Source organism: Calcarisporiella thermophila, assembly GCF_041956535.1.
Source record: "Calcarisporiella thermophila strain CBS 279.70 unplaced genomic scaffold VTP21scaffold_28, whole genome shotgun sequence".
Lineage (NCBI taxonomy): Eukaryota > Fungi > Calcarisporiellomycota > Calcarisporiellomycetes > Calcarisporiellales > Calcarisporiellaceae > Calcarisporiella > Calcarisporiella thermophila.
Window position 1 is genome coordinate 254174 of NW_027192218.1, and position 25518 is coordinate 279691.

The 25518-nt window shown below is 40.5% G+C and overlaps 13 protein-coding genes across 13 annotated transcripts; 7 read left to right on the plus strand and 6 right to left on the minus strand.

Moving 5' to 3' along the window:
- Positions 1 to 125: 125 nt before the first annotated feature.
- On the minus strand, positions 126 to 785 carry VTP21DRAFT_6675 (uncharacterized protein; the record flags this gene model as incomplete). The annotated part of the gene is made up of 3 exons (XM_069397331.1): positions 126 to 335; positions 405 to 592; positions 650 to 785. 3 exons carry the CDS (start codon positions 783 to 785, stop codon positions 126 to 128), a joined length of 534 nt encoding a protein of 177 aa, XP_069246825.1.
- A 102-nt stretch (positions 786 to 887) lies between these two features.
- Positions 888 to 1580, plus strand: VTP21DRAFT_6676 (uncharacterized protein; the record flags this gene model as incomplete). The annotated part of the gene is made up of 3 exons (XM_069397332.1): positions 888 to 1106; positions 1171 to 1316; positions 1391 to 1580. The coding sequence occupies 3 exons, from the start codon at positions 888 to 890 to the stop codon at positions 1578 to 1580; spliced, it is 555 nt and encodes a 184-aa protein (XP_069246826.1).
- Positions 1581 to 2256: 676 nt separating this feature from the next.
- On the plus strand, positions 2257 to 3339 carry VTP21DRAFT_6677 (uncharacterized protein; the record flags this gene model as incomplete). Its single annotated transcript, XM_069397333.1, has 1 exon — positions 2257 to 3339. The coding sequence occupies one exon, from the start codon at positions 2257 to 2259 to the stop codon at positions 3337 to 3339; it is 1083 nt and encodes a 360-aa protein (XP_069246827.1).
- Positions 3340 to 3696: 357 nt separating this feature from the next.
- Positions 3697 to 5184, minus strand: VTP21DRAFT_6678 (uncharacterized protein; the record flags this gene model as incomplete). The annotated part of the gene is made up of 1 exon (XM_069397334.1): positions 3697 to 5184. The coding sequence occupies one exon, from the start codon at positions 5182 to 5184 to the stop codon at positions 3697 to 3699; it is 1488 nt and encodes a 495-aa protein (XP_069246828.1).
- Positions 5185 to 5430: 246 nt separating this feature from the next.
- Positions 5431 to 6739, plus strand: VTP21DRAFT_6679 (uncharacterized protein; the record flags this gene model as incomplete). Its single annotated transcript, XM_069397335.1, has 5 exons — positions 5431 to 5461; positions 5546 to 5623; positions 5690 to 5856; positions 5917 to 6318; positions 6386 to 6739. The coding sequence occupies 5 exons, from the start codon at positions 5431 to 5433 to the stop codon at positions 6737 to 6739; spliced, it is 1032 nt and encodes a 343-aa protein (XP_069246829.1).
- A 439-nt stretch (positions 6740 to 7178) lies between these two features.
- On the minus strand, positions 7179 to 9206 carry VTP21DRAFT_6680 (uncharacterized protein; the record flags this gene model as incomplete). Its single annotated transcript, XM_069397337.1, has 10 exons — positions 7179 to 7229; positions 7289 to 7374; positions 7463 to 7686; positions 7748 to 8007; positions 8073 to 8200; positions 8280 to 8374; positions 8430 to 8543; positions 8609 to 8677; positions 8741 to 8767; positions 8833 to 9206. The coding sequence occupies 10 exons, from the start codon at positions 9204 to 9206 to the stop codon at positions 7179 to 7181; spliced, it is 1428 nt and encodes a 475-aa protein (XP_069246830.1).
- Positions 9207 to 10460: 1254 nt separating this feature from the next.
- On the minus strand, positions 10461 to 10685 carry VTP21DRAFT_6681 (uncharacterized protein; the record flags this gene model as incomplete). The annotated part of the gene is made up of 2 exons (XM_069397338.1): positions 10461 to 10593; positions 10675 to 10685. 2 exons carry the CDS (start codon positions 10683 to 10685, stop codon positions 10461 to 10463), a joined length of 144 nt encoding a protein of 47 aa, XP_069246831.1.
- Positions 10686 to 12622: 1937 nt separating this feature from the next.
- VTP21DRAFT_6682 (uncharacterized protein) lies at positions 12623 to 13938 on the plus strand (the record flags this gene model as incomplete). Its single annotated transcript, XM_069397339.1, has 7 exons — positions 12623 to 12856; positions 12916 to 12930; positions 12991 to 13052; positions 13114 to 13255; positions 13316 to 13408; positions 13472 to 13534; positions 13594 to 13938. 7 exons carry the CDS (start codon positions 12623 to 12625, stop codon positions 13936 to 13938), a joined length of 954 nt encoding a protein of 317 aa, XP_069246832.1.
- A 425-nt stretch (positions 13939 to 14363) lies between these two features.
- On the minus strand, positions 14364 to 15874 carry VTP21DRAFT_6683 (uncharacterized protein; the record flags this gene model as incomplete). Its single annotated transcript, XM_069397340.1, has 8 exons — positions 14364 to 14725; positions 14796 to 14862; positions 14928 to 15043; positions 15111 to 15230; positions 15288 to 15417; positions 15486 to 15593; positions 15661 to 15732; positions 15797 to 15874. 8 exons carry the CDS (start codon positions 15872 to 15874, stop codon positions 14364 to 14366), a joined length of 1053 nt encoding a protein of 350 aa, XP_069246833.1.
- Positions 15875 to 16067: 193 nt separating this feature from the next.
- VTP21DRAFT_6684 (uncharacterized protein) lies at positions 16068 to 17747 on the plus strand (the record flags this gene model as incomplete). Its single annotated transcript, XM_069397341.1, has 8 exons — positions 16068 to 16242; positions 16340 to 16381; positions 16456 to 16572; positions 16635 to 16764; positions 16829 to 17050; positions 17121 to 17253; positions 17317 to 17499; positions 17565 to 17747. 8 exons carry the CDS (start codon positions 16068 to 16070, stop codon positions 17745 to 17747), a joined length of 1185 nt encoding a protein of 394 aa, XP_069246834.1.
- A 941-nt stretch (positions 17748 to 18688) lies between these two features.
- VTP21DRAFT_6685 (uncharacterized protein) lies at positions 18689 to 19967 on the plus strand (the record flags this gene model as incomplete). Its single annotated transcript, XM_069397342.1, has 3 exons — positions 18689 to 19235; positions 19307 to 19391; positions 19448 to 19967. 3 exons carry the CDS (start codon positions 18689 to 18691, stop codon positions 19965 to 19967), a joined length of 1152 nt encoding a protein of 383 aa, XP_069246835.1.
- A 240-nt stretch (positions 19968 to 20207) lies between these two features.
- On the minus strand, positions 20208 to 21246 carry VTP21DRAFT_6686 (uncharacterized protein; the record flags this gene model as incomplete). The annotated part of the gene is made up of 3 exons (XM_069397343.1): positions 20208 to 20324; positions 20387 to 21053; positions 21131 to 21246. 3 exons carry the CDS (start codon positions 21244 to 21246, stop codon positions 20208 to 20210), a joined length of 900 nt encoding a protein of 299 aa, XP_069246836.1.
- A 1355-nt stretch (positions 21247 to 22601) lies between these two features.
- Positions 22602 to 24909, plus strand: VTP21DRAFT_6687 (uncharacterized protein; the record flags this gene model as incomplete). The annotated part of the gene is made up of 9 exons (XM_069397344.1): positions 22602 to 22809; positions 22910 to 23116; positions 23188 to 23312; positions 23377 to 23488; positions 23553 to 23698; positions 23768 to 24206; positions 24280 to 24369; positions 24452 to 24643; positions 24710 to 24909. 9 exons carry the CDS (start codon positions 22602 to 22604, stop codon positions 24907 to 24909), a joined length of 1719 nt encoding a protein of 572 aa, XP_069246837.1.
- Between the last annotated feature and the right edge of the window lie 609 nt (positions 24910 to 25518).

Below are 25518 nucleotides of genomic sequence, written 5' to 3' on the forward strand. Positions count from 1 at the left end.
CCACCTAGCCGATTTCTATTGTTGTATTCGCGAGGCAGGGTTAAAGATTGATACTTTGGTTTGACATGGAAGAAAGCAAGATTTTATTATAAATAAAGATTTTATATGGAGTGTGTGTTGGGTATTTAATCGCGTGCCTCCCTTCTCTCTTTTACTTCATTGTCTAGTTCTTCTTTTAATTTTTGCAGATTTTGCCATAGCCAACTATCTTCTGTCTCTGCACTTCCATTTGCTTCCAAAGCCGTTTTCTGTTCATTATCACGCAAAATGGCAGCACGAAGATTACCAGTTCGATTGAAGATAATATGTCCAAGCCTGTCAGAAAACTCTTGTGCCTACGAAAAATAGAGCCTCCAATCAGCCAAAAATGCATTTTTTAAAATTTTTCATTGATTAATATTTACATTATTCACATCTAAATACCAGCTTAATGCTGCCACCACAATACCAGCACCCGAAAAACACAAGAGTGTCCCTAGGCCCAGTGCTTTGAAAGCTTCTCTTCTCGCCAAGCTTCTAATATGCTCAGGTGGGCCAAATTGCCTTTTATAATTTGATAGAAAGCCAGTTCCAGAATGTTCGGACGGAGGAGCTACGATCAAAAGCTAATTAATAAAGGCTTCAAAAATTATATAAATAGGATATCTACTCCTTTTTTGTGTAAACCATATGGATCCGGCAAAGCCAGCAATAAATGCTACTGCAGATGCTCCAAAAAACGTTAATTTACTAGGAAGAGTTGAGGTATCATTTTGAGCATGCCTTGATGAATTTGGATTCGACATATTAAGGAGCAAGTTTTCAATGACGGAGATCTAAACTCTGTATTTACAAAATTTAACAGTCACCTTAACTCCACCTTGTTTTCCATCCAAGATTTAATAGAAATGTCAGATCGGGATACACCTCCGCCTCAGCATAAACCAAGAAAACAGCCCAATATTCTTGTCACTGGTACACCTGGTACCGGAAAAACAACAACGTGCGAGATGATTGCTGAACAGACCGGACTTGAGCATATTAATATTGGTCAATTGGTAAAAGAGCGCGGCCTACATGAAGGGTACGATCAGGAATTTGATACCTATATTCTTGATGAAGACAAGGTATACAATGGGAAAAGCTGATACATTAATACTTCGCGTATTGAATTTGAATAATCAATAATAGCTCTGTGATGAACTTGAGGAGGAATTAGCACCTGGAGGAAAAATTATTGATTTCCACTCGAGTGAATTTTTCCCTGAGAGATGGTTTGATCTGGTTTTGGTGCTACGAACGGACAATACAACTCTTTATGATCGTTTAAAAGCTCGGTTAGTATTATTAAGTGCTTAGCTTTGCTGGATATTATAGATAAGTTATTAACATTTTGAATATTCTGGATTAGTGGGTATTCACAGCGAAAAATTACTGAGAATATTGAGTGCGAGATAATGCAGGTAGTACTGGAGGAAGCTCGTGAATCATATGCAGAGGAAATAGTTGTAGAATTACCGAGCAACACAGTTGAAGAAATGGAAAGTAATGTATCTCGAGTTTTGGAATGGTTGCGAATGTGGAGAGAGCGCCACCAATGATATCAATGGTCTGAATAAAGGAATAAGTGAGTCTAACATGACTCCTTGAGAACCTTTGCACGTATTTCTAATCGAAAAACTGCAATCACAATGCATTTTATATATTGATTTCGTCACGATACACTGATTTGTATTCCATGAAATAATTGCATCAGAATGGCATAGCAGTTGGAAAATATAGATTTTTCTGATGTATATTGTGAAATTCGCAGCAGCACCAGGTAAAGCCTAATTGCCTGAAAATCAGATAGAAATTATTGCATTAAACCCCATGATTCAACGATTCTCATAGTTTATTACTTGAAACATATGTTTATATAAATGTCATTATCCAAAATGGTAGGCCTACTATCGCTTATGTATATCTTTTAAACAGCAACCTCGAACTCAATCGAATGCTATCGATTAAGAATTAAAGAACACTCTATCAAAAGCTCCAAACTATACGAACTATTTGGAATCAGCAACAAGGGATACTGAAACCTAACCTGATCTTTTAAAGATCTAGGTTACACAACAACAAGCGCGTAACTCTTTATAAAGTTTTGTAGAATTCGATGCATTCTTCTCAGGCACAGAGACTCAAACTTTTATTATATTTAATATTTTATTTCCTCATTCACGGCGCTTTTTAATATAAATGATTCGGCAACAATCGATACTTAGTTCACAATAGATGATAGATAAATGCAAAAATTCATCCTCTGATAACGGAGCATACTATTCTGAAGCCGTCGAATTAAGTATGGATCCAACATCTCACTATACCCATCCCCAGCTCCTTGTTTCTCCAGGCAATGAATATTCAACTGCAATGGTTGTGCAAGATGCGGGCGTTCACACCCAACATCCCTCTAGCTCATTCATGTTTAATGACTCTTCTTGCTTTACGGCCCAAACTATGCTTTCGCTCAACGGATTTTACCCAAGTGATTTCTCATCCTTCCCTAATTATCCAATACTCTACTCGCCACCACTTGGCGAGGATCCGGAAATGCTTACACAAAACATGCCTCCAATGATGCAGGATTCCTTTGCTAGTATTTATAACAATATGCTACCAACCTCAGATAGCGATGTTCCACCACTTGCTTATGAGAACGACGTTTTTCCGCAGGATAATTGCACTACCCCTTTTTCTACGCTGACCTATGATAATGAGGCACTTTCTCCCATGTTTGAATGTGAAACGCCTGCTATCTCCATTGAACAAGATAGCGCTGAAGGATTGGGCAAATCACTTGATAATAGAGAATTGAAGGATGAACGGCCTCCTCATTCTTACGCGACACTTATAGCCCATGCGATAAACTCTAGCCCACAAAAATGTCTGACAGTGAGCGAAATTTATGAATGGTTTCTGGAACATTACCCGTATTTTCGCCACACTTCGTGCCCTTGGAAGAATTCAATTCGGCACAATCTAACAATGAAACGTTTATTTGTACGTGTACGACCTGTATCAGGCAAAGGTGGACTTTGGGCATTAGACTATTCTCTTCATAAAAAAGATATGTCCCTTCGATCCTTTTCAAAACGGCGACAAACGCCCGCACACTGCTCTGCACATGGCTCTTCTTTACGGCAAGGACGTACAGGAAATATCATTCCTAAGCGTGATCATCAACGGTCATCATATTCATCGATTGAATACCCACCCGAAAATAATATTGCTTGGAATAATCAAGAGTATTTTCACCACGCGCAATTGCAATCTGCATCGCAACTATTCGTATTCACGAACCAATGTGATACTTAGCATTTCTCTTCACCGTGATAAATTTTCCACCTATCCGCCGGAAACTGGTTTTTCTTCTCTAACATCACTTGTATGGGGGAGCTGGATTACATCCCCTACTCTCTTCATCCTTAACTTATCCATATGTCTCCCTTTCCTGCTTATTTTATTTGATTGTATCTTTAACTAGGGCGCTACTGTACATCGTAAATCATATCATACCATATATTTATATCTTTGGAATATCATAATGCTTATAATTTTATATCACAGTATAGATATCTTAGGATTAGCATTCATTTTATGAGAATTGCATAGCCTTTTTATATATTGTCTGATTGAATAAATCCTTTTTTTTATTGTTTGAACGAGTGAGCCTCAGTCATTATTTAATCGTGCTCGCTTTGCATTGTATTTTGCTGCAACAGTTTCTGCAGAATCACAGGTCGGCCGTTCCAATAAGGGAACATACCGCTTTAATGCCATTGTCCTTCCGCCCCCGAGCATTATTGTCGTAGGCTCTCTATCTGTTACAAGTTCCGGCAATCGTTGATCTTTAGTTCCACCCAACTCCGTAGTAATTTGGTCGGATATTTGGTCAAGTAAGGAGGCATAGAGAAGGGATCGCGTCGAATTTGCATTCCATTGCTCTTCTAGGAGACGATATAATCTGAATGGTGCCATTTGATGGCTCAGAGCTACGCCCTTTTGATGCTGCTGCATCATATACTGCCACTGAATTTCTTTAAATTCACAATCATAAAGGACAAGGGGCAATTCGCTCGCCATTTCATAATGTGGTCGTGCCGGCGTATTTTCCACATCCAGAAGGCGCCCCACAATTTCCGGCTCTTCTAGTCCTTGTCCCACTAGGAATAACACTGCCATCATGCACCGTACCTGGTGCCATAAAAAGGCTGTTCCTCGCAAATGCAATTCGAAGAACTCTCCACCACCTGGTGGATCTATACTCACAGGCCGAATATCAATTTCGAGAACTGTTCGATGATAGTTCGTGATCTGTTTTGACCCATCGAGTTTGCAGAAATTGCGAAAATCATGAGTGCCCAGAAAGTGAGAAGCCGCATTTTGCATGCGGATAATATCTAGCTTTCCTCGAGGGAAGTAATATCGATAGGTACGCGAATGGCAATCAAAGCGTGCGTTAAAATCCGGTGGAACTGCCGCCCATGAAATCACACGGATATCACTGGGAAGGAGGCGGTTAAGTATCTCAATATAGTTTATCTCTTCTTTTTTCGGCTCCGTATACTTCACATCACACTCCATTGCTTCTTCTGCTGTCGCATTGTCATCGACTAAAGGTTTGACTACTTTGCCCTCTCCACCTTCTCCATTTATTTCTTCTGTCGATAGGTTACTCCTAACTCTTACACTTACTACCTGGCCGAATCCACTTACTCCTTTGTCTGTCCGCCCACATCGTGAAAAATTACAAGTCGTAGGACCCTCAATCAACCTTGCAGCCATCAGGGCATTGATTAATTCGCCTTCCACTGTTTTTATACCTTGCCTCGTAGCAGCTTCGTCATTCTGCGCTGCAAATCCTGAATATTCCCACCCTAAATATGCAATCCGTAGCGCGATTTGTCGCTGGGAATACTTTGACATATCAAATGGGCGATCTTTTTTGATTTTTTTACGCTTAGTCGGAGTTGAGGAAGTATCGTCGATAGTGAGTGATGAACTGGTTTCGGCACATTTTATTTCTAAAGTGGATGTTCCGGACTTTGCGTCTGTCTCTGGGGCATTCGATTGTTGATGTTTGAAAATCTTGTCATATTCTACTAGCTTGCGAATAAGCTCCTCTTTCGACCAGCTTTCATACATTTTTGATTCGGGCATTATTGTAGACGCATGGAAAATAAAGTATTTTCGATATAAACCTGAATAACTTGCACGAGACGCTATACCGACCCGAAGAGATCTTTCAAATAATTGCGTATATAGCTTTTTACAAACTGAGTTCATTAAGTTAAAGAAACCACTTAATTTGCAATATATAAAAGTCACATAGTATGTGTCGCAGCTATATTTACAGTATTTGACTGTTATTTTTCTTCTTGCTAAATCTCTTAAAGAATTGCAAACATGTCGGATACAGAAGAGAAGCGCACCGAAGGTCTGCATCATTTGAAATTTATTTAAGAACAATTTTATCAAATTTTACCTCTGCGCGTTTACTGACTCTACAATTTTCGTTTAGATCAAACGATTGAAGAGTCCGAAGTAGATCAGCAAAAGACATCAAAAGGAAAAAAGGGAAAATATCGTAAAGATAAACGTAAGTTCGATTTTAATTTTCATTTTCTATGTGAATACTGAACGACACATCTCTCGCACTACTCAGCTTGGGATACAGATGATATCGATCACTGGAAAATAGAACAATTCCGTCAAGAGGATAATCCCCTACCCTTGCTTGAAGAATCTTCCTTCGCCACACTTTTTCCGAAATATCGTGAGGCGTACCTGCGAGAGGTCTGGCCACATGTTACCAGAGCCTTAGATAAACATGTAAAATGCGCATACACAAAACTAAATGAATTTACTCCTCACCCTCTAATTTTTTCCTAGGGTATTGCTTGTGTCCTTGATTTGGTTGAAGGTAGCATGACTGTTAAGACAACTAGAAAAACGTGGGATCCCTACATGATTTTCAAGGCGCGTGATCTCATTAAGCTACTTGCACGAAGTGTTCCTTTTCCACAAGCTGTTAAAATTCTTGATGATGGCATCGCTTGTGACATTATCAAAATTGGCAATATTGTACGCAACAAAGAACGCTTTGTTAAGCGGCGACAGCGGCTTATTGGACCTCAAGGCTCAACACTTAAAGCTGTAGAGCTTCTAACGCAATGCTATATGATGGTGCAAGGAAATACTGTTTCGTGCATGGGACCTTACAAGGGTCTCAAACAGATTCGGAGGATTGTACTAGACTGTATGAAGAATATACACCCTATCTATCACATTAAGGTACTGAGTTTCATCTGATTTTACTGCTTTATCCCAGGTCTAATTTATAGTGCCCACTTTGAAATAGGAACTCATGATTAAAAGAGAACTAGCAAAAGATCCAAAGCTCGCAAACGAGTCCTGGGATCGCTTTCTTCCGCACTTCAAGAAGCGCAATATCAAAACCAAGAAACCCACTATCGAAAAGAAGAAGAAAGACTACACTCCATTCCCTCCACCGCAACAGCCATCTAAGGTTGATTTGCAACTCGAATCGGGTGAATATTTCCTCAAGCCACAAGAAAAGAAGGCACGAGAGTTGGCACAAAAGAAAGAGCAACAGCGCGAAAATTCGGCTAAGCGTAAAGCTGAGAGGGATGCTGCATTTGTCCCACCTAAAGAGGATACACCAAAGAAGAAGCGGAAGAAGGAGTCGGCTTAAATTCATTTTATATTCTATTTTTTTTGCCCTGATTCACACTTTTTCTTACAATTTTTTTTTTATGCCATTTATACAAACATTAAATTAATAAAAATCATAAAATTTGAGAATGCTATAAAGAAACTTTGGGTAGAACTGTTTGAAGTACTATTAACTCTTTAGTGTTTAGTTTTGTTTGCACCATTATTGATTAATTTAGGGATGAAAAATTATATATAACCGATCACCGACAGGTGTTGAAAGAACTTTACACATCTCCACACAATCAGTAGAAAAGATGTAGCTCGCAATTCCCGATTTCCTTTTCTATTTCCACTCAAGTATATCTGAGAATATTCTCAATCCGTTTATAGCACTTAAAAAATTATAACAATCTTAAAAAATAGAAGTAGCACAGGAGAGCAATGGACTTTAATCCTTAAATTCAAGCGGTCTTTGTTTAATCGACCTCCAGTTTCGCATCAAGAGCAGCAAATTCATTGAAGAAAGCCTATACCAAATAATATTATTTAGCGCATAAATAGATTAAAAAAAATCCTCTTCATATACCTCAAACAGCTTAATAGCATGACCAACATCATCTACACCACCTGTCTCACGAATAGAGTGCATGCTTAGTTGAGGGTTTCCAACATCTAATCGATGCAAAGGTAAAATATTAAAGTAATTTAGTTGGTAACTGTATGAACCATAAACAAGCAATCATAGCCAAAATGCCCATACCAATCGTCCTAAGTCCGAGTTTAGCGCTAAGCATAGGACCAATGGTGCTTCCACAGGGGCTGTCGTTTCTCACAACAAAATCTTGGATAGGGATGTTGTGCTTGTGTGCAACCTCACGCAGCACTAGCGCAGTCGGGCCAGTGGTAGCATAGCGCTGGTTAGCGTTGATTTTTATGACAACACCCTGGTTAAGTCGGGGGCGATGACACTGTTCGTACTTGTCACTATAAATATTAGAAAAGTTTAATAAATTATATAATCAATTTTCTTAAGCAGTCCTCTGACCTGTAGTTCGGATGAACAGCGTGTGCCATATCAGCCGAAATCAAGTAGCTTTTTACCAAGGCTTCTTGGAGCGCAGTCGGAGATCTTGTTTTCCCTTCAATGTCAAGCAAAGCGAGTCTCTCAATAGTCGTAGCTAGCAAGTTCGAATTGGCGCCGTGTGCAGTTAGCGAACCAACTTCCTCGTTATCAAACAAGGCAATTACACGGATATTCGGATCCGAAGAGAGATTTTGTGGAGATTGCGAGCTATTGATGAGGGCCTAATAAGAAAATAAAGTGAGACAGTTGGCTTGGATTGTATATATATACTGGATACTATATTTACCATCAACGAGCAATATGACATGTTCAAGTTATCTAGACGAGGTGAAAATATAAACTCGTTGGCTGCACCGCCTATGCATGGAGGCTGCGTATCATATAGGCAGAGCTCAAAGTCTTTGATCTGGTTAACTATTAGGAATAACAAATTAAGAAATAAGAAAATTTAATTATAAGAATATGATTCTTCATTGCTAATATGATTAATTACGGTTGCAGCCAATCTCCTCGGCCAAAATGCTGATCAACAAAGGATGGTGTTTTTCAGCTTTCGCTTTGTCGTTGTTGGGTTCAGATTCAAGTAAACTGTGAATAGCATACATTAACAACTGTCCATTGGCCATAATTCTTGACATCTTACCCCTTCATAGTAGTTGCAATGATGGGAAGCAATTGAGTTTCCGTGTTAAATTTAAAGCCCTCGTTAACAGTGCGGTCCAGATGAATGGCCAGAGTTGGGATGCGAAGAAGAGGACTATACATAGCAATCGTTTTTTAATTGACATTTTATATTTTAATTATCCCAATAATATAACATACCGATCAATCTTCACGAGTGTATGCTTAAATGTATTATCATTTTGCTGTACTAGGACACGGCCCGCAACGCTACATTGCATATTTACTCGAGTCGTACTACATTAAGAAATGGAAAATACAATTCTAATTTACCTGAGATCGCGGTCAAACCATGAGTGCCTATTTTTTTTTGTAAAGCAGCTGAATAATTGGATTTACACGCTCACATAAAACACAATAAATACCAAATGCCACCGCCATACAACTCCACTCCAACCTGTAGATAGTCCATACTTTCCCGCTTGGACACAGGCTTTACTTTCAGGCAAGGAGAATCCGTATGCGCACCGAGGATGGTAAAACCATTCCCAGGTGCGTAATTTCCTCCCACGGCGAAAGCAACAACTGAACTGCGATTTCTAGTGAAATAGTATTTTCCATTGGGCTGCACCTTCCATGCATCGCGTTCTTTCAATTCCTGAAACCCAGCAGCGCGCAATCTCTTGCATGATTCCTCGACAGCGTGGAATGGAGATGGTGAGTTCGTGACAAAGTTGACGAATTCTTGGGCCTCTTTAGGCGGAGAGGGAATTTTCGTATGAATGGTCTTTTCGCTCATGGTCCTGAGAGTAAGGAAGAAGCAAGCGCTAGTGAGTCGGAACAGCTTTGGAAATTTAAATTACTTGGTGCGAAATCGGTGCGAAGGGCAAGGGTACAAGCAGAATTCAAGTTTGAAATTATAAAGTCGCATCAAAACAGGAAATCCGGATCCAAATTTTTAATAATATTAAAAATTTGGATCCGGAAAATGAGTGAATATTATTCACTCATTTTCCACCAAGCCTGAATTTTTTGCATGGAATCCGAGCTCAATAATGATTTTACTTCTTTGTATTGTTTGAGTATCTGCAGGCCTCTTGAAACTTGATTAGGAGGTCCTTGACTTTATAAGATATGGTTGATAAAATTGTAGCGGCGTAAATGGTGAATTTTTTAAGACACACATATCTTTAAATAGTTGCTAATTGTATATCAACATATCTCTTAGTCCCCCATGCCTAGCTAATCGATATATATAGGATGGTATATTCTACGCTTAGCTATTTCCATACGCATGCCAGAGCTATTACATGGAATAAATTATCTATAATTTGGGAATATAAAAGCAACATACACATCATCAGGTATTTAATAGAAAATCAGATTTCTAAAAGACCAAATTCAACAAGAGATTATAGAAAGGCACTGCGTACTTTGTGCCCCTTATCAAATAAAGCCAAAACTAGCTGCAATATGCCGAAGTTCCCATTAAAAAACCCGAACCAGGCTTTTATGATGCCATTTTAGGGATTTAGAAGCAATAAAGAGGGTCCTTTGTAATAATACGGGGAGTATTTAATGCGAAGCACACCTATAGAAATATCGCTCAACTTGTGCTTGATCCATAATCCTTTTTTATCATCAGAGCGGAAAGCCATTTTTTTTAAAAATAAAAAGAGGTTAACAGAATAGCCCTATAATTAGACGTTTATATGGCCATTGCTCGCTCCTGAAAATAAACTCTGAATCATACTGAATGCTTACATCCAGAGCGTAGGACTTCTAATAAATCATTCCAATGTGAAAAAAGGTGAGGCATTGTGCAGTATTACTGATACGTGGGAAAGGGGGTATACAAAGAGTGTATGTACATTAAAGGCGATCAAGATAAATGAAAGAAACAACTAAAGTACAAAAGGATCAAATATCAAAGCGAATATATATGAGAGGCTTAATAGGAGGTAGGCCAAGTTTGTATAATGTTAAGGGTAAGGTGTGCTGGTATGTCGTCTCACACGCAAATTCCAACAATTATGGCATATTGCAAATGTTCTCAGCATTCTTCCGTGCCGCATGCACACATCGCGTTTACACCATTGACAATGAAGTAGATGAGCATCCTTGCAATAAAGATAGGCATGTCCAGTACAGTTAGCGCATCGGCCAGTGGCACGGTTGCTACAGTCCTGTTCATGACACAGTCTATGGATAGAAGAATGGATAATTAGAGGACTAGCTTCCATCATGTTCAAGTATTCTCGATTTACCTCTGGCCCATAGCGATGTTTTTCCTGTGATGTGAGGTATACCAATGTAAAAGTGGACTCCAAGAAATGAGCTAATTCGAAACAAAAGGGTAGCGAATGTTAAGGTTTATATCACAGGCAATAGGGGATTGTTCATGCTCTAGCTTTAGGCTGACGACTTATATACTACGCTAGCTTCTTTTACGATACTCTCTTCCGCTCTGAATTTTGCCGCAACTCTCAACTCTTTCTCCCCACAGGAAAAATAACAACCAACTGAAAAGGATCAACCTCCGGCAAGGAAAAAAAAGCTTTTTCTATATTTGAACGTCGTACGTCATCTCCGCCTTGTTTTTCCATTCTTAAAGTGGAACAAAAATGCACTGCGTTAACATACTATGCGACTGTGAATGTGGGATCCCAGCTCATTTCTCGGAATTAGCAGAAAATATCGCATAGCCCCCTCGGGAGATATACGCTGAGCCCTCCTCTTCGCCTTCATATGCTCATGCAAAGGAAGCGTTAGTAGCAGCCAGCATATGCATCCGCTTAACTATGTACGGTAAGAAAATTAGCTAGTAGCTGAATAAAGAAATCCCGATTCCTCTAGCCAAGCAAAAACTCTGTTTCAAGAGTGCGCATCTGCGTAGTCTCCATCTCTGCAGCGGCTATTTCATTAGAGCCGCTGCAGGTCCGAGAAGCTATAGAGTGGGGAAGAAAAGAAAACGAAACTAATTTGTAATTTTAGAAAGCAAAATATAGGAGATAACACCTGTCTACGTAAAATAGTATAGTTCAGGGGTTTTAAAACAATCCAGATGCGCGTATTAGGAAATGAAGATTCAGGTAATTCCTATTTAGCGATGGAAAGAAACTTTGTCTAAATCAATCGCTATGCGAGAAAAATGGTTTAGATTTATTTCAATTGCAATGTCCCATTCCCTGCCAACGCCTGCAAGATACCTTCTCTGTTTTTCAAGATGAAGCTGGCTCTTCATATTACTCTTTATAAAGCTTCGATATAGTAGTGTAACATTGGTTTCGGAGCAAATTTGCTAAATCGGAGCATCAGCATCAAAGAGTAGATTGAACAGGGGCCATTGTCCCAATCATACATAAAATATTGCATGCAGTGGCTTTGCCTTTTTTTTCGGAATGTGGGCTAGTAGCTAGACTAAAAGCACGGTGCCTCCTGTTCGTAGGAAGAGTTGGAAAAAGAAAGGGAGAATTTGTGTCATTGATGACTAATAGAAATTAAGCAATTGTCTGCTTCTTATTTGGATTAATATCGTCCTCCTGTAATTCGAATATACACCCGTTAGTTCATAAAATGATTTAGTCTAGAATTTGAAAGTTAACTTGTATCCATCTTGTACAGTGAAAAAAAAAAAATCTCAATGACTGTATTTCGATGAGCACTTTTGCCCCACTACTCTAACCGAAGCATTTGAAAAGTATATCTTTGAGCATCGAAGAGTAGATGCAACTTCTGAGCTACTACACGGGGACTTCAAGATACTGACGGAAGAGCCAAGCGAAATGCCAAAAAATAAAGCTATTTTAAACCAAGGTTTTTTCTAATCCATATTCCTTAGAACGCGCTATATCGAATGATATTCCCAGAATGCTTGTCTAGAGCTACTGAAGTTGTGGAGCCTGTGCTTGATGAGCGCTCCAGTGAGTGCAAAAGTGCACTTAATTGGTATAAACTTTTCAAGAAATATTTTTGTATACGCTCGGCTCTCATACACTTGACTATCCTTCGACTTAGTGTATCTAACTCAATAATGGAGGCCCAATGAGAGCGTCTTGTTTCTACATAGAGACTTCCATTTAAGTCCGGGTTTTATTGAAATCTAAGCCATTTGGAATCGTCATACTGTGGCTTCTTTTTTTTTTTTTTTCCGTCCAACAAAACAACGGCTTTTTTCGGTCCAATATCATACAGTTCTCTCGAAGCACGAAAAAAATGACTGATCCCCATCAACCTACTCGACACGATCTCCCTGGCCTAGATCAGACGTCTGCCGTCGCCGTTGCAGTTGGACATCCAATTCAGCACCAGCAGCACCAACAAGTGATCCAAAACTTTTGGCAGCAACAGATTGCTGAGATCCAACATGGTCAATTTGACTTCAAAGTTCAACAACAGCTGCCGCTTGCTAGAATTAAGAAAGTCATGAAATCCGATGAAGATGTTAAGGTAATTTAATAAAAATTTTTTTTTCTTGTGAGTTTTCTAATCAATATAATTATGTTTAGATGATTAGCGCAGAGGTATATTTATTCTGATCTGATTGCGCGTTTAAATTATCTTATTCTCCTACGTTTAATTAGGCGCCGATTTTATTTGCAAAAGGATGTGATATATTTATTACCGAACTAACACTACGCGCATGGTGAGTAGAAAAAAAATGAATTGTTTACGTCCATGAATTCTCCTAATTACCCTTCTGTTAGGATACATGCTGAAGAAAATAAGCGACGAACTTTGCAACGAAGCGATATTGCCGCTGCAATTTCTCAATCTGATATGTTCGATTTCCTAATCGATATTGTGCCCCGTGAAGAGGCTTCCCAAGGGCCTGGTACAAAGACAAAAGTGCGTGTTGTTAGGTTGATTGCTGGATTTTGAACTAATTGTGATGTGTATATATATTAGAATCCGGGTTCAGATGTCGATTATCGAGCTATGATGGGCGATCAATATGCTCATCACTATGGTTATTCTCTGCCTGGTGGTGCACATGTTGGGGTTAGTCATGACTCAGTCATCATGTAAATTATCAGTCAATTGACTTTTTTTTATTTATTTTAGGGCATTCCTGGTGACCAAAGAGGTCTCGTTGATCCGATAATGGCATACCAGCAGCAACAACAGGTTTGTCTAGCTGCTCTTTAAATATGTGCTGAATATAATTTATAATACTTAATTAATAGTTGCAGCAAATGCAATATATGCGTGCGCAAATGATGCAACAGCTTCAAGACCAAGCTGGTGGACAAACTACTAGTCGCTCGCCTGCATCTCAGCATAGCAGTCCTCAACAGCATGCTTCACCTTATTATGGGGGTCAAGCCCAAATAAATCCTCAACAGCAAGCACAGTCTCAGCAACAGCCCCATCCGCCCTCAGCCGTCGCCGGTGCACCTGGTCATCCGGATCCAAAGGAAGACCAAGACGCATACCGATCTTATGGCTATTCCCAGATTCGACCTCCACCACCAATGGGGACGAATCCACAGCAAGCTCGCCAGATTACAGACCCACGCCCTAATGTGTAGATAGAATGAGTTGGCGACATTTACTTTTACACTTTTTCTTTCTTTTTTTCTTTGCTTTTCTTGAAGCTATACAAAAATAGTGAAATACAAAGGGAAACTAAGGGAAACAAATTCTTGTGTTTGCTTATGAGTTCTTTTATTTTTTTTTCCTTAGATGTATTCTGTAAATTTTATTCTCTCTTCGTTTTCAATTTGTTTGCACCTTTCTCTATTTTTTCACTTTAGAGATTTTCATTTAATTCCTTCTGTAATTTTCTTCTATTTTTATTACTATTTTTTTTTTTTTCGGATAGGATGTTTTTCTTCAGAGTCTGTTCAGTTATTCAGTTAAAAAAAATATTAAGGGTCTCCTTTATGAACTAAAATTTATTTGGATAAAAATCAATCAGAGTGAATTGCTTCTACTTCTATTGCCAATGTAATTTTCATGCCGATTTACTCTTCAATTCCTGGATTGCCTGCTGCACACGGCGACACTTTTCCATCAGCACCTGGACACTTTGTCGGAACAAGTCTGCTGGAGGTATGATACCGGTCGACTCGATATTAAATATGAAATGATCTCGCACACGCGTAAGCTTCACCAGCCCCTCAAACTCTTTGTGCCGCAATACCTCTCTGCTTACTGTGTCTTTGCGCGGATTGACAACTTTAGCAGTGCGGACACCATTCTCCATGACTACTTCAACTACTCCTTCCGGGAAACAGCGAGCAAACTTGTCCGCAAGGTCACCAGTTATCGGACGTTTGATGATAATTTCAGGGAGGAGTCGATATGAGGCGGTGGCTAGAGAACATGGGGTAAAATGAGTATTGAAATCATTTTTCCAGACCGCAAACATCATTTAAACTATTACCAACTGGTGACCATTTTGCATGCTCTCTCCCGAGTCCTTTCTCGCAGTGGAGAACCATGTCGATTTCCTAGTATAGTATTACACATGAACCTTAGAGAAAGTACTAATGTATATCAAAACAGCAGGACATACTTGGCCAGGTCGTAACTTGGCAATAAGAATGTCGTCCATCACCGGGCCAATGGGGGATGCTTTAAACTTTGTCTCCTGGTCGCCCTTGGCCTCCCAAGTCAAATGCTTTGAGAGAACTAGAAGTCAAGAAAGGGAATAGAGGTTGAAATAAAACTTTTCTGTTCAGGAATATGCCAAAATTACCATTAGAGTTGATATATTTTTTTGCGGGATCTTCCTCGTTTGCATCTGCTTTTGGATTACGCTGGCATTTAATACTAAGCTTAAAGACAATTGTATTGAGGTCGGTAGGTGGTTCATCGGCTAGAACGCAATGTTAGCATTAACTCGTTCGAGCATTAGAAGAAGAGCGAAATTTACGTGTCTTAAATTCGAATTCTGAGGGATCTGCTTTAATAGGAATGAGGCCCAGACGATGGGAGAGCACCTCATCCTGTATAACCGATGTGTTATTGAGAACGTAAACATGTTCAATGGCCATTGTGGGAACCTAAAAGGAGGTAAAGTGATTATAATAAAAAAAAACTAGTGTATCGAAAATGCGTAATCTCAAAGTACCTCTGCTATTAATATCCGTCGAAATGCATTTGCTATGGAGGCATCAATACCTATGAGGTCAAATTCCATCTCAGTTTCGGTGAGGCGGTTTACTGTTACTCTGAATTTCTGTTCGTGAAAAAGCACGTTAACAACAGGATGGGTAGATCTTAGAAAGCATTGTTTTGTAAAGTACATTTTTAAACTTTTCAAAATTCCAGCTGTCATCGTAGCCAGGATAGTGGTGGGGGAAATCGCTTGAGGAGACCTAGTAAAATGGTGATAAGTTAAAGTACATGCAGTTAGATCAAAAAGTTGTAGGAATTGCTTACACTGCTAACATGATCTTTCTCAATGAGAATTCTGTTACGGAGTGTCTCTAAGCGCTCATTGATGGGTTCATGTGGCATTTTTGCCGGGATCTAAGATATGGGAGAGGGAGGCAATATGTAAAGCGAGGATATTAAAGGGACTGCTTGTTAAACTGTTTATTGTCTACGTGACCGCTTGGGGCACAGCTTTCGGTGCCTATCTATGGAAGGCAATTTTGCGATAAAAGTGTGATAAGCTAGATTTCCAATCGAACATCTCCATGCAATAATCATGGATGAATCATCCCAGAGTCCTCCTTCTGCTTCTAATGGCACTCCAGCCAGTACAACAAGCTCACAGCTAAATTCAACTAATAATGTCCATCAAGATGAATTAACTAGTGGTGGCGATTCAGTCCAAGGGAAGAAAAAATCTGGGGCACCCAAGCGGAGAAAAGTGACGCATGGTAAGTCTTAGAATGCTTTGCAAACACTCGAATTTTGGAGTAATCAAAGCCGATGGTGAGAACGTGTTTTGATGCATACTCTTTCATTTATCATTAGCATGCGTTTATTGTCGGAGATCGCACATGACCTGCGATGATGGTAGATATACTACACACTCATTTACGCATTCGGTGTTTTTAATTTGATTTTAATATGATAAATCATTTCTAAAGGTAGACCATGTCAACGGTGCATTAAACGTGGAATCGAGCATATGTGTCACGATGAGCCTAAAACATCGCAAGGAGCACAAAACGCAAGAGCTCAAGCGGCTGCTACCTCTATTCAAGGTACTTAAGTTATTTTGCATTCTGATGCCAATCTATTCTCAAAGCATCTATTTGACAACCAGGTCTCAGGAATCAGACGACCAATGTCACCAGCTTGCCTATGCAGATCTTCAGTCCGATACCGTCAGCCTTGCCGACTACCCCTCTTACCTTCGCTAGCGAACATATGGGAAATGAATTTAGTGTAATCAGGTAAGAATCCTTTGTAATTGGAGCTATTTTATCGTATTTTTCAAGTAACACTTTGAACTATTAGTGATTTTCTCGAGGGCCTCGAAGAAAACCAAAGCAAGATAGCCAAAGAGGGAACGCCTATCAACACTACAGAAAAGTTCTTCCTCACTGCTGCCGATCCATCAGATGGGACATCAGAGGATCGCCTGCGAGAGGTTATCAATGCCAAATATGAAGCAGGTTTGTTGAAGCCCTATAACTACGTGAATGGCTATGCGCGGTTACAAAAATATATGGAGGGACAGTACGTAGCTTATGTTTATTACCGTGAAATCATTCTCTGAAAATATTTGTTATGTTTCCCGAACTTTCAGCATGGGTACAATAAGCCGTCAGCGTATTTTGAAAGCAATGAGCACTTTTCGACCGGCATTTCGTGCGGTTGCACAATCGCTAACGGATTTGGACTTAATTTTAGTGGAAGAAGCGTTTGAGCGACTTTTACTGGTATACCCAATGCTCTTATCTTAACCGAAATTATTGAATTTAATAGTAACATTTGAATTGCAGGACTATGATCGAGTATTTAGCTCAATGGGCATCCCCGCTTGTTTATGGCGCAGAACAGGCGAGATATACAAGGGAAACAAAGAGTTTGCATCACTAGTAAATATACCGATCGAGATGTTGCGAGAGGGACGGCTGTGTATATATGAATTAATGGCGGAGGAGTCTGCAGTCAATTATTGGGAGGTAAAGCTCTAGATATAATATAAGTTCTTTCCGATGGGGCCGAAATTAACTGCCTTTGCATTTAGAAATATGGCAACATTGCATTTGATGCGGGACAAAAGGCAGTGCTCACGTCATGTCTACTTAAAAGCCCCGACTCTGACAATACTAACGTGATATCGTGTTGTTTTTCGTTTACAATACGGCGCGATAAATATAACATACCGACCGCAATTGTGGGCAACTTTCTCCCAGTTCAACTTCCGTGATTTCCGCTATTCTTTATTTATCGATGCGAGTTGTCGTGATTATTCTTTATTTACTATGGTTTTTCTCTATTGCCTAGTATATCTAGTTGCTTTTTTTTATGAATTGTAAACTTCAGTTAATTGTGAGAGTATGTGTGTCTTGTTCCTATTATCTATTTCGCTAAACCTTCGAATGATAATAATGAGAAAAGCCCTGGCAGCTAAACTGCGAGTTAAAAATGCATTGAATTCTCAAAGACGGTCACCGAGTCTTCCACGGCCTTGGTTGTCGCACAAACTTCTTGGCTAGAGAGTACGAAACAAATAAGCCGTATCGTAATAAGCGTCTACAACTATTTAGGCAAAGCCAAAGAGGAGTTGAGTTGAAGCCAGGCTATAAATGAAGTGCTTGATAATGAGGCGGAGAAACTGATCACAAATTTGTCACAAAATCTCGGCATTATTTTTAGCATTGGTAAAAGCGCGGCTGATTACCTCTCCATTCCACTAGTGTAGAAGATCTCCTATGTACATCTCGGATAAAAGAGCTCAAAGCTTCCTGCAAAATAAGGAGACCACGGTGAACGTGACCAGGCTTACTTTTGATACATGGATTCCCAAGTTACCTTAAGGTAAGAAGGAGGTGGGTGGAGTAGAACTTGATCTCCTGTGATGCACTCGTGCCATTGAACTTGGGAAAATAGAGTTAAAATTGCGGTCCCGAACTAATAAGCAGTTACACTTCGCGCAAACGTTCATCCATATATTCTCTCGTATGCTATTCTACTTCCCTTCTCTCTTTCCTTTCTTCCTCTATTTCCGTTCTACACTTACCTTTCTTTATCTATATAGCCTTTTTTTCCGTTAATTGCATTTTACGGCATTATCCACCCCCTACCCTCCTTTAAGCTTTTTCTCCTTCTCCCGAACCTTTCGACTTTCCGCTTGCACTGGCGATAACCATGCTAAAGCAACTCTCCTTCGCCACTCTCGTAGCTCACCTTGCGCTTTCTGCTCTCGCCCAAATACAGCTCCCACCAGGCTCGGGGACACCTCCGCCGGTGCGCGAGTGGGTTCAAGCCATCGACATGACCAAAATCCCTGCGGCTCCTATCCAGCCCCCAATTGATCAAAACCGTCAATGCGAAAAAGCCAAGGGATTCTGCAACTGGTCATGCGATAATTGTATCAACAAGCAAACGGATTTTGATTCTTGCCCTAAGGGGACATGGGCTGTCACATTTGATGATGGGCCAACCCAGTTCACCCCGCCTCTGCTTGATTTCCTTGCAAAGCAGAAGATCAAGGCCACGTTCTTTGTGATGGGCCAGAATGTACGCGATCATGGGCCCTTTTTGAAACGAGCTTTCCAGGAGGGCCATGAAATCGCAAGCCATACCTGGTCCCATTCCGCTCTGACCTCTCTAACCAACGAGCAGATTGTTGCTGAAATGAAATGGACCGAAATTGCAATTGAGCAGGTCATTGGTGTCAAACCTAAGTATATGCGTAAGTAGTAACCGAGGCTTCAGCTTATCACGCTGTATAGTATATTTATCACAAGGAGTTTAATTTTCTAGGCCCTCCATATGGTGATATTGACGATCGTGTGCGTGGCATATTGACAAGCATGGGATACAAGGCCGTTATTTGGAACCATGATAGGTGAAGATAGGTCTTGAGCTAGTATCACAAGTTTAAACTAATATCGGTTAAAATAGTAATGACTGGAGGATTAAAGAGGGCCAGAGTACACCTGCTGCAGTTGATGGCAACTTTACTCAGTGGATTAAGGAGGCGGCCACCGCGCAAGTTGGAGGATTAAGTTTGGAACACGATCATGCCGAGATCACTGTGCAATTGGCAATCAAGAACCTGCCGTTGCTTGCCAAGGCGTACAAGCTTATCCCGCTTTCTCAATGCGTTGGTGATGCCAATGTTTATCAGGCCGGCCCTGTTGTTAATAATACTAGCAGCGTGGTTCCATTGCCCAGTTCAGCAACCGCCCCAAGCATGCCTTCGATGGTTGCTGCTCCGGCTGTGAACAGTTCTGCTCCTGCAGTAGTCTCCATGGCAGTTCCAGTTTCGCAACTACTTCCTCCTGATGCCAAGAATCTGAACCCATCAGGCTCTCAAACGGGAAATGCCGCTCAATCGACACCGGCGAAAAGTTCCGCTTCAAAAACGATGAATTTAGGTGCAGCAATGGGTGCTATTTTGTTGGCACTTACGATGCTATGAAGATACCCTGTAGCAGCGTTTCTAGATAATACCATTTTTAATTAAAATTGTGTTCGCTAATTTATATCCTCTACCAGGTTTCGAAGACAATTTTGTTTTATTTTTTCCGAATTCAAATACATTCGATTTTTCGAGTACACACTTTGTTTGCAATCTTATTACTACGACTGTGTTCGTGACTACCATAGGCAGCAAATTATTTATTCAATACCTTGACAGGTTACAGAGCTGCGGGCTTAATTAAGCGCGATTAGGGATTTTTTCGTTAATAAGCTGTTCCGTGAAGTCCCACAGTTGCTTAGCCAGAGCATCATTCTGCGCGTCACAAGTTGGCTCACTAAGTTTTGCAATAGGAGTCTATAATCAAAAAAATAATTAGTGCTCTGCACAACAAATTTGGTCACTATGATGAGAGCTACAAAATATCTTGCGCGATAATTTTTCTCCACTATCTGTGGGCTTGTTGCAGCATACAGTTGCGTCAGAGCTCCCTGTTCGGGGCTGATCAAAAACCATCCTGCTACTGCACTCATAATTCTCGGAATAAACCTCTGTAATTCAGTTTTCACTGCTCCCGGGTGAACGCTATTACACCAAACGTCCTTTACACCGCGCTCCTCAAGTTGTCTGTTTAGTTCGCGCACCATCAAGATATTTGCGAGTTTTGATCGGGCATATGCGAAATGGAAATTGTAATATTTAGGGTTGCTAATGTTCTCAAGCGCTAGGCCTCCAGAAAGAAGCAATCTGTGGGCCAGCGAGGACACCACAACAATACGTGCAGGAGCGGATTTTTCAATCACAGGTAGCAGGCCTACTACCAGCATGTGATGCCCTACGTGATTTGTGGCGAATTGGCTCTCTATCCCGTCTTCAGAAAGAGTGAAAGGGGCGTACATAATGCCTGCATTAGCTATAAGGACATGGAGAGGCAGTCCACGATTTTTGAAAGCTGCGACAAAGGCGTTTACTGAGGCAAGAGACAGTAAGTCGAGTTGCATATATTCCACATTTTGGTTGCCAGTTGTAGATTTAATTTGATCGACTACGGGCTGCGTCTTTTCTTTCGAGCGGCAAGCGAGGATACTACAAATATGGCGAAGCATGAAGCATACAAAAATGTTAATGCCAAAGGTAGATATGAATTTAAGTTGATAACTTACACATGGGCATTTTTCTTCGCCAACTCCTGTGCACAAACTAAACCAAGCCCCGTATTTGCACCGGTAATAACAATAACGCGTCCAGTCTGATCAGGTATGTCGTCAAATGAGAACATTGGCAGTAAATCTAACAACGAGAGATTGAAAAATGTTCAGATGCTTCGCTTATTTTAAATTCATAATTTCATGTCTCCGAACTTTAGGGACAATTTGGCTACGCCACATAACCACCTGGGAATATAGCCATGCATATAAGGGTAAGAGTTGATCAGCCCAGCAGTCCAATTTCTGGGAGCGTCTACAGCATGTGATGACGAATGTGCTCCTGAAAGTTGCCAGGCACTACCAATCTTGACGTAGCATAAGACTGCTATAATCAGGCTGACAAAGATCAGGTTCCGAGTTCCTTAAATAGCGCTTGGTGTTGCAATTTAATTCCTAGCTGACCTAATTATTCCTGCGGCAGGCATTAATAAGGAATTTTAATCCAACTGCTCGGCCCTGAAAGTAACAGTTGCTTAAACGGGAATAATTCAATCGAGGATATTCATTGCATTTATTTACAAGCAAAATAAAAAAGCCGTTTGCTTTTGTTGTGCATACATCAAGAGTCCCTCCAAGAATCACTAGTAAATAGTCGAGCTCTATTTTGTACCCTGTTCGACGCCAAACTGTATCTATATTGGCTCTACGATTTTTAGTTGTCTAATTTGTCCGATTCATTTCGTCCAAAAATTTTCTCCGTTTTTTGGTGGCAACGAAATACGATGGTGTAGACATAAGAGGTATGCGAGATGAGCTCATACAAAAGCTGGCATTGGCCTTATCTAATAATAACCTTGGCCCCAACTGCGGCTTAATGTAAAGATAATACATTAAGTCGCACAAATTTATTGTCATCTCTCCTCGTATTTTGATGATAGAGTGCGAATGCAGCTTCGGATATTGTTTGCGTATAGGCTATAGCAATAAACTCTGCGTGCAGCAGTCATTTCGAGTTTCGATATAACGAAGAGATGCCTGCGTTAACCCATTACATTTACCCACATACTTGCTCAATTACTGTCGTAAATGTCTGGACCAGATAACAGAGGCTCGGTGGCCGGCTCATATATGAAAAAAGATCAGAGTACGCGCTCACTATTCCCTCAACTTACAACGACCACGAGCAAATTTCTAGGAAAATATTTTGCGCGACCGCGTCCGATTTAAGGTCTAGCTCACTTCCTGTTTATTATGAACACGGTTGTTTGTGGCTTGGTTAATTATTGGCCACTTTTTTTTGGTACTTATGCTTCGCAACTTACAGATTTTTGAACTCCTCTTAATCCCAGTCGGAATCATCATCAAACGGGATAATAGTGTAGGAGATCAGGATCATCTCGCGTATATCTCAATTTTGCAATATCATTGTACTTGAGTGCGCATCAGTCAATCCAACATTTATAAAGCATTATCAAACATCTCAGCAATGAAGGATTCAGCGAGTAACCACCTTACCGTGGTCACACCTGATACAACCATGACGCCGCCCTCGCCCTCGCTGCGGCCCTCTTCCCCAGGGCCGAACATGATTCTGCGCAAGATGATGAATAAGGAACCTGTTCCTGACATTGATTTCTCTGTATTTACTCTCGATGATGGAACACAGGTGTCAACAAAGGAGCGTGTAATGAAGGGTAAATTATGCTTAGTCTTTATTTTTTTTTTCAACGATAGACAATGTCTAAGAGTAGAACAAGGCCGATTGCTAATCACTGTCTCTGTTTACACACATAGATGTTACACCTCCTGCCACTCATCTCCCGGCCGATGAAGAATTCTTTTCAAAGGAGCGGCCCGATCTTCCCGATGTGCAATTTTTAAAGAATCATTTCTTTCATGAAGGACGTATCACCGAGGAACAGGCTCTTTATATCATAGGAAAAGGGACCGAATTGCTACGCAAAGAACCAAATTTGCTGGAAGTGAGCGCCCCAATTACAGGTAAATAAAAGTGACGGTTTGAATTGGTGCAATCTAGTGATCTAAATATGTTCTGCTCCCTTTCTTATCAGTGTGTGGCGATATTCATGGGCAATACTATGACCTGATGAAGCTATTTGAAGTCGGGGGTAATCCTGCCGAGACAACTTATTTGTTCCTGGGCGACTATGTTGATCGCGGATACTTTTCTATCGAGGTACCCCTGACCTTGTTTGGATTTCGTTTGGTGTTTGTTTATTTACTTGGTCATTTCTTGCTAGTGTGTGCTTTACCTATGGGCCCTCAAGTGCTGGTATCCGAATTCATTCTTTTTATTGCGTGGAAATCACGAATGCCGACATCTCACGGACTATTTTACCTTCAAAGCAGAATGTAACTTTTTCTTTGGCTACAGCCTAACATTTTTATTCTAAACATCCTTTTATTGGGAAAATAGGCAAGCACAAGTACTCAGAGCGAGTTTATGAGGCTTGCATCGAATCGTTTTGCGCACTACCGCTTGCTGCCATTTTAAATAAACAGTTTCTCTGCATTCACGGCGGGCTTTCACCCGAGCTGAATACCTTGGATGATTTACGAAGTGTATGTAGCCCTGCACATCGTTTTAGTTTGAGAATCTAGAAGAATTGATTTTTTATTCCTTTTTGCTAGATTAACCGATTCCGCGAACCACCTACGCATGGCCTCATGTGTGACATCCTTTGGGCGGACCCGCTCGAGGAATTTGGGCAAGAGAAGACAACGGAGTGTTTTGTTCATAACCACGTGCGGGGCTGCTCCTTCTTTTTCAGTTATCACGCTGCCTGTGCATTCCTCGAACGCAACAATCTGCTTTCAATTATACGTGCCCACGAGGCGCAGGACGCCGGCTATCGTATGTACCGAAAGACGAGGACGACAGGGTTCCCCTCTGTCATGACAATTTTCTCGGCACCCAATTACCTAGACGTGTATAACAACAAAGCAGCGGTGCTCAAATATGAGAACAATGTCATGAATATTCGACAATTTAACTGCACACCACACCCATATTGGCTGCCGAACTTTATGGACGTATTTACTTGGAGTTTACCTTTTGTTGGCGAGAAGAGTGAGTGATTACTATACGTTGATTCGAGTTTCTTCTAATGGTTAACCAAATATTTCTGGTGTAAATGTAATAGTCACCGATATGTTACTCTCGGTGCTCAATGTGTGCACGAAGGAAGAATTACTGGATGAGGAGGGACCAGATCTCAAGGCGGACATGACAGGTAGTTCTTACATTACTTTCTTTTCGGGACTTATCCCGGAGAAGAGGTTGCATTTGCATTACTTTTCTTCACTTTGAAATAGAAACCGAGTTAGAGCAGGTTGAGCAGCGCCGCCGACAAATCAAAAACAAGATTTTGGCGGTCGGCCGTATGGCACGCGTATTCCAAGTGTTGCGACAGGAATCGGAGAGTGTTATGGAGCTGAAGAACAAGTCCTCTACCGGTAAACTTCCTTATGGCACACTCCTCTCGGGCGCGGAAGGCATCAAGAATGGTAAGTTAAACAAATACGCAGGCGAAATAGAGCGCTATTACTCAAAGTTTTTTTTTTCTATTGCAGCAATCACTACATTCGAAGAGGCTCGTCGCTCCGATCTAATCAACGAACGTCTCCCTCCCACTCGCGAGGAACGCGAGAAAGACGAAGAGAAGCGAAGAGAATCACTCCGCCAGTCGCTCAGGCTGACGGTTGAAAATATAGATTCTTTGAAGGCTTTGATGGAGCCAATCAGCGAGTTGAGTTTGGAACGGGATGATTAAATCGCACCAAGGAATAATACACATATTTAGGGCTATATCAGTGAATTGATTGTTTTCTCTGGTTTTTTATTCCTTTCGTGTTTTTGCTAAACAATTTCTTTTTCCTACACGTATTTCCGTTTCTTTTTATAATGTTTAGATTACATTTCATTATATATTATTATATTATATTTACCGTTTTTTATGTAATTGAAAATCGGGGCATCTACAGAACTACTGAAAATGTTTATTGGTAACTTGGTTAAGTAAATATGACACTGAAAATATTTCCTTTCTCTTCGACCTGCTTTTTCTCTTTCCTTTTTTTTTTTTTTTTTTTTTGTCTGGGGTGTCTCCGTCGAGCTTGCGAGCGATGTTGCATTATTTTTTTTATCAGAGCCTCTCAATAAATGTTTCAGAGTTCTTGATGGATCTAAGGCTTCGACAGCCATCTAGGGCTACGAGACAAGCAATCTGTCCCGACAATCAGTAGAATCAGAAACTATCAGTCAACTCAGAGACTGCAGAAATTTCTAATCCGCGACCATAAAGTTTTCCGACCTTATTCTGATCAGTTAGACTGTCACCGTTATTAGAGGGGATTAGAAGAAAAATTGGATTTAAATGCCA